This window comes from Clarias gariepinus, chromosome 28, assembly GCF_024256425.1.
Source record: "Clarias gariepinus isolate MV-2021 ecotype Netherlands chromosome 28, CGAR_prim_01v2, whole genome shotgun sequence".
Classification (NCBI taxonomy): Eukaryota; Metazoa; Chordata; class Actinopteri; order Siluriformes; family Clariidae; genus Clarias; species Clarias gariepinus.
In genome coordinates, this window is record NC_071127.1 from 2210776 (window position 1) to 2223753 (window position 12978).

Here is a 12978-nt window from a genome sequence, read left to right on the forward strand (position 1 = left end):
ATAATAATAACAATAATAGTAACCGTAAGTTTTTTTTTTTGTGTGTGTATGTGTGTGTGTGTGTGTGTGAGATATGGTGTGGTGTGGTCACTCGCTGCCTCTCTCTTGGTGGCTGTCTCTCTCTTCCCCCTCTCCCCCTCCCCCGAGGTAACATCTCTTGGTTTGTCTCTGGATGAACATCAGTCCAACTTCCACTCTTTTGTTCTCCGGGAATTCACCAGGATATTTTACACCGGCTTATGTTATTTGTAGATACAGAAGTTAATGGCACAAGTGTTAAAACTCCATCAATAAACAGAGACCTTTCTGACAGACAGCATGGGTCTCTCCTGGCACCAGCAAGCTCTCTACCGAAGCATAGCAGGCAGACTGAGCGACTCGGGCAACCACTGGCTCAGACACTGACATCAACATGTATTCCAACACACACACACACACGCAAAAAACATAACATTCCAAACATAACAAGCCCTGGGTGAGCCAGGAGGTCCACCTTCAGATCACTGCATGTAACAAAGCCTTCTGGTCTGGAGACTGGGAGGCCTACATCACCACTAGGAATCTGCAAAGCCAAATGTGTGCACAAATATATATAAATTTAAATAGGCCACTTATGCACTTCTGGTTAGGTGATAACTACTATTGGCTTTCCATCACTGTGAAGAATATGGCTTTTGACTTCTGTGAATGAGCTCGTGTTTTTTTAAATAACAGTCACGGGAAAAATTCTTCCCGCACTCTGAGCAGTGATATGGCTTCTGTCCTGTATGAGTACGCTGATGTACTTGGAGATGAGTTATTTGGCTAAAATTCTTCCCACACTCTGAGCAGTGATACGGCTTCTCTCCAGTGTGAGTACGCTGATGTACTTGGAGACCTCCTAGATAGACAAAACTTTTCTCGCACTCTGAGCAGTGATACGGCTTCTTTCCGGTGTGAATACGTTGGTGTAATAGGAAACTAGTTCGATAAGGAAAACTCTTCCCACATTCAGAGCAGTGAAACGGCTTCTCTCCTGTGTGAATGCGTTGGTGCTCTTTTAGACCACACCGTTGTTTAAAACTCTTCCCACACTGTAAGCAGTGATATGGCTTCTCTTCTGTGTGAGTGAACTGATGTAGCTTGAAATGATCCCGTCGATTAAAACTCTTCCCGCACTCAGAGCAGTGATACGGCTTCTCTCCGGTGTGAATTTGCTGATGAATTTTGAAATAACCCTTTGTTTTAAAACTCTTCCCGCACTGTAAACAGCAATAAGGCTTTTCTCCTGTGTGGATGCGTTCATGGATTTTAAAAGTCGACAGTGAAGGAAAACACTTTCCACATTCTGAGCAGGGATATGATTTTCGATGGGGCCGGTGTACTACAACTTCATTCTGTTGAATAAAAGAGAAATATTTTTCCATAATATGACAAGCTTATACCTTAATTATACATTAAGATGTGAATGTGAAACTGTCTTTCCAGAATTTAAGACATATATATATATATATATATATATATATATATATATATATATATATATATATATATATATATATATATATTTTTTTTTTTTTTTATGTAGGCAATGGTTTCAGTATTGGCGTAGTTCCTAGTCAGCCATTTAGAATTTTTCTTATGTTTTTCAGATTCTTTTAAGTGATTTATCTAAAGCTCTTAGTGTTGGCAAATAGCTAGACATCTGTATCTTATGTAAAAATGTCACTTGTATAATTGAAACAGTTGCAATTTCAGCACTGTCAATGTAAGGCAAAATTTTTCTCAATTGAAATTTGCATATGCCAATAAACATGGCAGACAATAGATAAAAGTAATACACAATAAAGTGTAAATAATTGTCATAAAAGTTTTTACTTGCTCATATATAACCTGGATAATATAATAATATATAATAATATACTGTATATATTAATAAACAAATATAATAATAATAAACATTTACTGTATAGTTATATTAAAAATGAACATTAATTTTAAATGTGAAAAATAAACCAACCTCCCCACATAAGGGACTCGTCATGGCTTTCTGACTATCTGTTGAGTCTCGCTGACAAGGGTGTGAGATCAGCTTGGATGGATCAGCTGGAGAACCCTCTCCCTTAGTAAATACTCCCAGGTTTGCTTGGTTGGTGGCCTCTACTGTAACAGTATCAGGAAATGTGACACCTTGAGAAGACACCATCCTTTGTTTGTTAAAAAAGGATCCGCAATACTCTGCAAGAGCATCTGAAATGAGAAGACATGACAAAAATTATAATAATATAATAAATGTATTTTGAGATATATTTAGAGAGCTTAGCTTATTCACGATTTTGTTGTGTTCTCACAATAACATAGATTATTATATGTTAAATTAATGCAGATGTTAAGTTAATAATAAGTTAATAATAAGTTTTTAAATCTTGAAGGTTTTTACTTCCTTTAATGGTATGCTTTTAAATTCCATAATATAAATAATATAATAAAACATGTGATAGATTATAGATGCAGTGGATTATGTAGAGCATATAGTCCATAATTCCCTTCTTATGACCTTTTTAAGATAAGAAATACACAAGCTGACTCTAACTTTTTTGGCTTCAGAGACTGAAAATGTTCGCATTATGAATAATTTCAACAATAATTTAATGTTAAATTATAATGGTCAGTAGTTAGTCTGAGGAAGCTGTGCTAGAAGAAGAAACAGTATTAACTGGTCCTAATCATTCATTAGGAAGTCCCAGTCTAATTATTACACCCAGTTCATCTGAAAAAAAAAAAAAAATACCCACAGCTCATTTGTTTTTCAAATCAAAATTTTAACCTCAAAATTGTCTTACACAGGGAGTGTTTCACAGGTCGTTCTTCTTTTAGATGCTGCACATGGATTCCTTTGGTTTGTTGATCCACAAAGTGAAATGTGTCTTCACTTAAAATGGTAGACATGCTCACCTGGACATTTTTCCCAAACTAATGAGCAGAAATAAAACAAATTTCGAAAATGAAGAAAACAAATGCTTAAATATATCTATAATTTCATAAAATTTAGTTTATCTGTCTGAGCAGTTAAAAGTTACATTTCTATTCATCTATTCTAAGTCATTATGCTGAGGGATTAGCGAGCTACTTTTATTGTTGCTATGGAATATAATACTATAAATATGTTCACATTTTAAGGAGAAGAAAAAACAATCAATTAAAGTAAAAACAACAGTTGATTATAAAAGCAGTTGGCAATTAAGTTATTTGATTTTGGGGTTTTTTCATTTCAAGAAAAAAAGAAGACTTGAATCATGGTGGGGACTGTGGTGGAAATCCTGAAAAACACTATAAAGACAAGTAATTTAAATACTGGTTAGGAGCAAAGTAATAAAGGTTTATTAAAAACTTCTGCAGAAAGACCAGTCTTATACAGCAAACAGTTGCAGGATGAAGAAATATAATTTCTTTCTCTCAACCATCTCTGACCAATCCGATCTACGCCCTGTACATGATGTTTCGGCATTCAAGGAGCTGACCAAATATCTTCACCTTATTATTTAGTGGAAACTACAATCAGTTTGTTCCTATTCTATCCTCTGCCTTGCCTTACTACTTTTTATCTGATCAATCGTATGATAAAAGCATGCTACCATAGACCAAGGTAAAAATTGTGTTGGGTTTAAAATTGAGTTGGTGAGGCATAGGAACACAAAACTTTTCTTTGCCAATGGACGAAGGAGACACAGCACCAGGGTACGTAACTACAAAATTGTTTTATAATTCAAGATTTTTTTTTAAAATCTTTTATATGAGTCTATAATAAAAACAATATAAGTCAATTTACTGAAAATGATTGTAGTTTTATAACAAACAAATTGGATCTGCATTTTTCAGGTTCACAAAGATCCCCAACCCAACTGCTGACAATGTTGTCCTCTCAGTATTTCAGAGAATTTCCAAGTTTTTTTTTTTTTTTGCTTTTACATTGAACATGTATACTCCTGCTAGCAGCACAGTGTTGACTTTCAGGATAGTAACATGGAGGTCTTAGGACCCATACTTTTAACTCCAGGCAAAATTAAAATTTACTAAAAAATATCTTAAATTTAGTGAGATTTTATACCGGAGGTCACTGAGCCTCCCAATAGAAGTTGTGTATAATGTTCTGTATAATTTGTTTAGTGGAGCACAGTATCTCACTCACACAGGGTGCCAATCCATTGCAGGGGACACACACATACACTACGGGCAACTTGGGAATGCCAATTAGCCAAATCTACATGTCTTTGGACTGTGGGAAGAAAACCGGAGTACCTGGAGGAAACACACCAAGCACGGGGAGAACTTGTAAACTCCATGCACACAGAGACGGGAATCGGGCCTGGCCAGGAATCGAAACTATATATAACACTATTGTTCATTGTTAGATCCCATTAAATTAGGATTAATTAAGCTTCAAACTGATAAAAACTAAGTATGTTTTTTTAGCTGGGGTCTCACAAAATCCTAAACAAAAGGTTTAACCCAGGTGTCATATGGCAGCTAAATGGTTAGCACTGTCAACTTGCACCTCCAGGGTGTGAATCTCATCTCCTGTCTGAGAGCAGGAAGTTTGCACATACTTTGTGGGTTTCTCCTAAAATTTGCAGATGTGTAATGTAGGCTTTTTGGTGTTACTGACTTGACTTTGGTATATGATTGGGTGAGTGTATTTGTTTTTTTTTCCTGGTTTGGCACCCTTTCCAGTGTAACCCAGTGCTGTTCCTGAGCTCTAAGCCCCTTGTGGTCTCCACATGTGGAAACTGTGTAGGAAAATACATGTCTAGATTTTAGACCAATAGTTTTTTTTGTGTTTGGAATTGAGGAATTATCTTATAGCCAGTGTTTCATTGAGATTCATTAAATCACGTTTACTTAAATAATTTAAGCTGGCTAACAATAGTGATAGAGTAGCCCTAAATATTTATAATTTATTACTTTTTAAAGAGTTCAGATCAAGTTGTAAGGTGAAATATTTGTGCACTTTAGAAAAACAGAGCAATCATATATCTTTTGCCTATATTGAATGGCATACATTTAGGTGGTTTTTTTTTTTAGATATTTTATTATTATCTTCTTAACATAAAATATATATATATATATTTTATCAATCGACTCATAAATTAATAGAAAAAATAAGCAACAGATTAAACAATTATGAAACTAGTTACTATTGCAGCTCCACATTTTTAACTCTCCAGGAAATAAACTGGTGCATTACATATCTGAGCTAAATATAATAAAACATTATGATTTTTTTTTGTTTTTTTACCTGTGACCAAGCAGCTGCAGAGGTCTGTGGAGATTCTCTTAAACACTGTTGCCTTGATTCTGATTTCATTTTAAAAAGTTTAAACACTGGAAAGAGCAAACAAAATCATGACTACTAAACTCCAAAATATTTAACAAAAAAACATTACATAAATTAAGATTAAGCACACTCACACATTCATTCACAGACTACGGTGCATTACATATCTGATATGCAAATAAACATTACAGAAATTAAGATTTAAGTTATGAAGTAATGTACTTAACACTTAAAAATTATTATTTTTATAAAGTTTATAAAGACACAAAAATCTACTATTTACATGTTTCTTTAACCAACAAAACGAGCCAACAGAAGAAATCTATCTGAAGGAGTTTGACAGATAAATTATATAAAATCTCTTAGAAAGCGACTCCAAAATAACATCACATCTGACAAACAATGCACTTTAAAGCCTGTAAATGTTAAACGTACGCAGTGCTCTAGACAGCACAGGAAGCAGAGATCCACATGGGGTTTGAGTTAGTTTAACTTACCTTGAATTTAAAGAAAAAATGAGGCAACAACTTCAAACAAATTAAAATACTAAGTATGTGATGTTAAAAAACAGAAAGTACCAGAATTGTAAAACTCAGGGCGAAGAATCCTCAGTATTTTCTGCTGTGCTAAAAGCTGATTTCTCTACGCAGTAAGAGAAGGGTAGAATGAATGGGGCTGCAACAGAAAGATCTCCAGCAGTAAGGAGATCCTGAGCGGAGAGAGGGGGAGGGAGGAGTGGGGGAGGATGGATTTAGGGAGCAGATAATTACCCTATTAACCTCAGATCTATCAGATCCTGTTGTATGCAAAGTCTGTTTTTACCTTCAGTTATATTCATTAATTGACACATGCAAAAAACATTACAATTTAATCACCTTATTCATTGTTTTATTAAACTAACAACTAACACACACCCATTCACGTACTACGGGCAATTAGCCTAACCTGCAAATCTTTGGACTGTGGGAGGAAAATGGAGTACCCAGAGGAAACCCACAACGGGGAGAACCTGCACACTCCATGCACACGGGGACGGGAATCGAGCCTGGCCAGGAATCGAACCCGGACCCTGGAGTAGCAAGGCGGCAGTGCTATACAATACACCACCGTGTCGCCACCGTGTAACATATTGATGAAAAATTCTATCTGTCTGTCCTTGATTTTGCAATTGAGGCAGGCCACTTCTTTAATCGTTTTAATACGATATTCAAGTAACTGTAAGAGCTAATAAAATAATTATATAGATAATAATAATAAAGACTGAATACTGTAAATTACATTTTCAATTTTTTTGTCTTGTACAGTAAAATGCACCCATTGATCATTTTGATGATTTTAAAGGTGGAGATTTCTCCTGTGTACACAGGTAATGTTTTTTCACTGTTCTCTTACTGCTAAGGGGAAAAGCACTTATATAAATTGTTTTATATAAAGTATAAAATTGATATTCACATTACCAAATTTTTTATGATATATTTTGAGGATTGAATGTAAATAATTAATGTTACTACTACTTTTCTGATAAAATACTACTACTACTACTACTACTACTACTATTAAAAATAATCATCAGAATATTTAATATTATTGTAAATATTATGATAATGAATGTGGAAAACCCAGAGTTTTAAGTCATTTAATTTAAAACTAATAATAATAATAATAATAATAATAATAATAATGTCTCTTATTTTTCTATATTTTTCATATATGTCTCTTTTATTGCATATTTTGTACTATACAGTTATGTTATGTTATTTTATTTAAATTCTATATAAAATTTTATTCTTTCTTAGTTAAATTTACCTTCTCTTTTCCTTTTCATATTAATTTTTTCTATTTCATAGTCTTTTATTTTAAGCAGGCAGTTGTCTAAAGCATTTCACTGCATATCATACTGTGTATGACTGTGTATGTGACAAATAAAATTTTAATTTTAATTTGGATAATAATAATAATAATAGTAATAATAATAATAATAATAATAATAATGTTATGACTCCGATATGCTAGTTGTGTCTGTCAGATTTCTCTCTCTGCTCCTGTGTGTTGGACCTGTCTGTTTTAGGTGGGTGTGGCCTGTTAATCAGCTGAAGCTCCGGATTGGTCCTACTCTACATCCTAGCCTGATATAAGGACCACCCCAAACACTCAGCAGAGGCCCATTTTTGAGCCTCTTTGAATCTGATTTGTTGTGTGCTAGTAGTTACAAAATTCTGATTGACTGTCGTATTTTTTGTCGTTTGTTTTTGAGTGTTGTGCCAGAGAGAAAGAGAGTTTGTGTGTTATAGTCTGTATTGTCTTTGTTAAACTCTGTATTGACTGACTCTCCCGTTTATCTGAACCTTTGCCTGTTTTGACTATGATATGGATTCCGATTCGGCTGCTTGTAAGCATTTTGTAACATAGTTTGTAAATAACTCTTTTCATACGGGAAGTAGGGGGTTAGACGCCGTTTCTTTTTGTATATATTTTGACTCTGTTTATTGTTTAGGGAGACAGGTAAGCTAATTTGTATTTTGTTTTCTTCAGTTGAATTCAGGTTATTTAGGTTTAAAACAAAGTCTGTTTTGTTTATTGTTTTGGCCTGGTCTTCCCCTGAAGATTAAATCCCGTGTAAATAAAAAGGTGAAAATAAACCCTTTAACTTATCTCTCTGGTGTGAGCTCATTTAGTTCTCTCTTTCTGTTGCGGCTAACCCCTAGACGGTCGTAACAGAAATTGGGGGCTCGTCTAAAAAAATTTTTTTCAAACCTATTTGGATTTTTGGTCGTCGTGTTAACTTTGTAAAATTGGCTTTGTGTACATTCGTTTGCCTAGTGGTTTTCACTTTGAGGTGGAGGGAATTAGATATGGCTTCAAAATTTGAATTAGATTTGTTTGCAATTCAACCATCAGTAGATCAGTTAAATATTTGCCGAAAAGAGGATTTATTGGCGATTGCAGATTTATATTGCATCCAGGTTACTCGTGGTGCCAGGAAACAGGAAATCAAGGAAGTGATTTACAGGCATTTGATTGAACGAGGAACTTTGTTGGAGGAAGGTGAGGCGGGTGTTGCAACTCAAATGTCGGCTTCTGTAGACGAGGGGAAGGAGTTCCCCAAACCTGGGAAACTGACTGGCATAGATCCCACTAACATTCCTTCTCCGAGCGATCCCTTGCTGGCAATCAGGTTGAAGGAGCTGGAGATAGAATTGAGCAAACAGCAGTATCAGAGCCAACTGTTGCATGTGCGCGCAGTTGAACTCGAAACTCAGCGAGCGATCCGGCTCAAGGAGCTAGACTTGGAGCTAATCTCCAAGCAACCTACTCAACCCCCAGCTGCCGTTGCACCCAGTGAACTTGCGTCACCACCTGTTATTGCATCCACTCCGAGCCCTATTCCGGCACCACGACGCACTTTACAAGTAAGTGAACCTGAATGTGATATTAGTAGACAAATTGCGTTAGTTCCGATGTTTCGTGAAAGTGAAGTTGACACATATTTTCCTGTTTTCGAACGCATTGCGGCTACTTTAAAATGGCCACGGAATATTTGGCCGCTTCTGTTACAATGTAAACTAGTCGGGAAAGCACAGGAGGTCTGTTCTGCCTTAACACTTGAACAGAGTTTAAATTATGAAGAAATCAAAAATGCGGTGTTGCGTGCTTATGAGCTGGTTCCCGAGGCATACCGACAGAAATTCCGCCACCATGTGAAAACCGCTAGTCAAACATTTGTTGAATTTGCAAGAGACAAAGCCAATTTGTTTGAGAAATGGTGCGCTGCCACTAAAGTTGTTACATTCGCACAATTAAAAGAGTTAATACTATTGGAAGAATTTAAGAATTGTCTCCCAGAGAAAATCGTGATCTATCTGAATGAACAGAAAGTTTCTTCTCTTTCTGAAGCTGCGGTGTTTGCTGATGAGTTTGTGCTTACTCATAAAGTAACTTTTCCGTCGCCCGCCAAGCGTAATCTTTTTGACCGTGTTCGCAGTTCTAAGGATACCCCAGTAGTATCTAAGAACAATTCGAGTGTAGTGAAAGAGGAAAATCGTGAGTGCTTTTACTGTCATGAGGTAGGACACCTCATCGCCATGTGTCCCACCTTGAAACGTAAAAATAGCAAGACAAAAGGTTCTAAAGGTGTTGGTTTGATTGAGCGGCCCCTTGCTTCTTCCATGAGGGAGAATTCGTACACCACTACTGAACCTGTCTTTGAGCCCTTTATTTTTGATGGTGTTGTTTCACTTAATAACCCAGACTCCAAGACAAAAAGAATTCGCATCCTTCGTGATACTGGCGCATCTCAATCCATAATCTTGGAGAATGTGCTGCCATTTTCAGAAAAGTCAAGCTGTGGTTCTAGCGTCTTATTGCAAGGCATTGATCTTTCTGTGGTTAAAGTTCCATTGCACAATGTCTATTTGCGTTCTGGGATTATTTCAGGCAAAGTTAAGTTGGCGGTTCGGTCTGAGTTGCCTGTTAAGGGTGTTGCGCTCATACTGGGAAACGATTTAGCTGGCAAGAAGGTTTTTTGTTTACCTGAGGTTACCGATGTTCCTGATGTACAGGATGATTCTTTGCAGGAACTATTCCCTAGTGTATTTAGTGATTGTGTGGTGACTCGAGCTCAAGCTCAAAAATTGAAAGACACCATAGATTTGTCTAAGACCTTCTTGTGTGCTGACAATTCTGTTGAGACTAATGATGTAGGTGAATTAGTTGAAGTGAAAATGTGTGAACTTCCCAGTGTTTTACCATTCGGAAAAGCCATGTTAATTAAGGCCCAAAGTGCCGATCAAACTCTGTGTTCCTGTGTTGCAGCTGCTGTCGAGCCAAGCGTTTTGCCAGAGCATCCAGTTGCCTACTACTTTGACGATGGTGTCCTGATGCGTAAGTGGTCTCCACGTCATGTCACCGACGACTGGGGAACTGTGTTTCAGGTTGTCATTCCAAAACCTTTTCGAGAGCAAGTTTTGAGCATCGCACACGACCACGAACTTTCTGGGCACGTAGGCATTCGAAAAACTTATGATAGGTTGTTGAAACATTTCTTTTGGCCTTCGTTGAAATCTGACGTCGCCAAATTTTGTAAATCTTGTCATGCATGTCAATTATCTGGCAAGCCCAATCAAGTTATCCCCCCGGCCCCATTGAGACCAATACCAGTAATTGGTGAACCATTCGAACGGGTTTTGGTTGATTGTGTTGGACCCTTACCCAAAACTAAATCTGGAAATTCGTATTTGTTAACGCTAATGTGTGCCTCGACTAGATATCCTGAAGCAATACCCCTACGCTCACTTAAAGCTCATGCCATTGTTAAAACGATCGTCAAATTCTGTACTACTTTTGGGATACCTAAATATATACAGTCTGATCAAGGAACAAATTTCATGTCTAAAGTTTTTGCCAAAGTAATGAAAAAATTAAACATCAGACATCAAGTATCTAGTGCCTATCACCCTCAGTCCCAGGGTGCTCTCGAACGATTTCATCAGACTCTCAAATCTATGCTCCGAACGTTTTGTGTTGAACAACAAAAAGATTGGGACGAAGAAGTCCCATTGTTGTTGTTTGCTATTCGCACTACAACTCAAGCTTCCCTCGGTTTCAGTCCGTCAGAGTTAATTTTTGGGCACACAGTACGTGGTCCCTTGAAGATCTTGCAAGAGCAAATTCTCTCAGCTGACCATCCCTCTAGTACTAAGAGTGTTTTGGATTATATTAGCTCGTTTCGTGATCGATTGCATCAATTGTGGAAATTGGCAAAATGCTCGCTTGATGCTGCACAAGAACAGATGAAAACCCGATATGACCAAAAGGCAGTCCCACGCTCATTCCAAACTGGTGACAAAGTTCTGGTTTTACTTCCTGTGCCTGGGTCAGCTCTTCAAGCTAAATTTACTGGCCCCTATGAGATAAAAGAGAAGTTGAGTGACACTGACTATGTTGTTTCCACCCCTGATCGTAGGAGAAAGACACGTGTCTGTCATGTTAACATGCTGAAAGCATATGTGACACGTTCTGACTCTAAGGGTAAGACTCCCCTCCTTACGATTGCCCCGGTAAGTGTTCCACTCTCTGAGTATTCACCAGAAATTGATGGTTTGAGGATGAATAGTGCCACCTTTACGTCGGCTCGGTTGTGCAACTCAGAGACTTTATCAGACCTTTCTGCAAAGTTGTCTCACTTACCTCCATCAGCTCAAGCTGACATTGAGGATATGATTAGGAAATATCCGAATCTGTTTAGTGACTTCCCCACTACTACTCACGTGTTAAAACATGATATTGAGGTTGGTTCACATGCACCCATCAAACAAAGGGCTTATCGAGTAAACCCATTTAAAAAAGACTTGATGAGAAAAGAAACCCAATATCTGCTCGAACATAACCTAGCATTTCCTAGTTCTAGTCCATGGTGTTCCCCATGTCTTTTAGTTCCCAAACCAGATGGTACTTCCCGGTTCTGTACCGATTATAGGAAAGTCAATGCACTGACCAAAGCTGACTCCTTTCCAATGCCACGCATGGAAGACTGCGTAGACCGAGTGGGTAATGCTAAGTTTGTAACTAAAATTGATCTACTAAAAGGTTATTGGCAAGTGCCACTTACTGACCGTGCATCTGAAATTTCTGCTTTTGCCACTCCTGATGTGTTCCTGCAGTATCGAGTGATGCCTTTTGGCCTTCGAAATGCAGGAGCTACATTTCAACGTTTGATGTCTATCGTGCTATCTAAGGTTTCTAACTGTGAAGCTTATCTAGATGATGTTGTCTGCTATGCTGACACTTGGGATGACCATCTTAAATCTATAGATGAAGTTTTTGGAAGGCTTTCTGATGCAAATCTTACTATCAATCTTGCAAAATGTGAATTTGGTTGTGCTACAGTCACATATTTAGGTAAGGAGGTTGGCAGTGGTCAAGTTCGTCCCCTAAATTCAAAGATCCAAGCTATCCTTGATTTCCCGGCCCCCAAGAACAAGAGAGAGCTTCGGCGATTTCTTGGCATGACCGGTTATTATCGCTGTTTTTGTAAAAACTTTTCTGTGGTGGCCAGTCATCTCACGGCCTTACTTTGTAAATCGGTTTCCTTTAAGTGGACACCTGTGTGTCAGACAGCTTTTGATGCTTTGAAAACTCTGCTTTGTAGTGCTCCAGTGCTTGTTGTCCCACATTTTGAAAAACCATTTCTGTTAGAAGTGGATGCTAGTGGTACAGGTGTTGGTGCTGTTTTGTTGCAAACTGGAGACGATGGTTTGAACCATCCAACCAGCTTCTTTTCAAAAAAGTTCCTTAAACATCAAATGAGCTATAGTACTATTGAAAAAGAAGCCCTTGCCTTAATACTTGCTTTACAACATTTCGAGGTGTATATTGGTTCGACTGTACAGCCTGTTACTGTTTTCACAGATCATAACCCTCTTACCTTTCTCCAACAAATGTCAAACGCCAATCATCGTTTAATGCGATGGTCCCTGATTAGTCAAAGTTACAATTTGAAAATATGCCACAAAAAAGGTGTTGAAAATGTAGTTGCTGATTCACTGTCACGTGTAAGCCAGTAAAACATTACATGTTTTATTTTATGGGTGGGGGTGTTATGACTCCGATATGCTAGTTGTGTCTGTCAGATTTCTCTCTCTGCTCCTGTGTGTTGGACCTGTCTG

At 37.4% G+C, this 12978-nt stretch overlaps 1 protein-coding gene across 1 annotated transcript; it reads right to left on the reverse strand.

Annotated features, from left to right (window-relative positions):
• Positions 1-614: 614 nt before the first annotated feature.
• Positions 615-2065, reverse strand: LOC128516000 (gastrula zinc finger protein xLCGF3.1-like). Its single transcript, XM_053490301.1, has 2 exons — positions 2000-2065; positions 615-1376 (listed from the first exon to the last, which is right to left on the reverse strand). The coding sequence occupies exons 1-2, from the start codon at positions 2021-2023 to the stop codon at positions 654-656; spliced, it is 747 nt and encodes a 248-aa protein (XP_053346276.1). The 5' UTR covers positions 2024-2065; the 3' UTR covers positions 615-653.
• Between the last annotated feature and the right edge of the window lie 10913 nt (positions 2066-12978).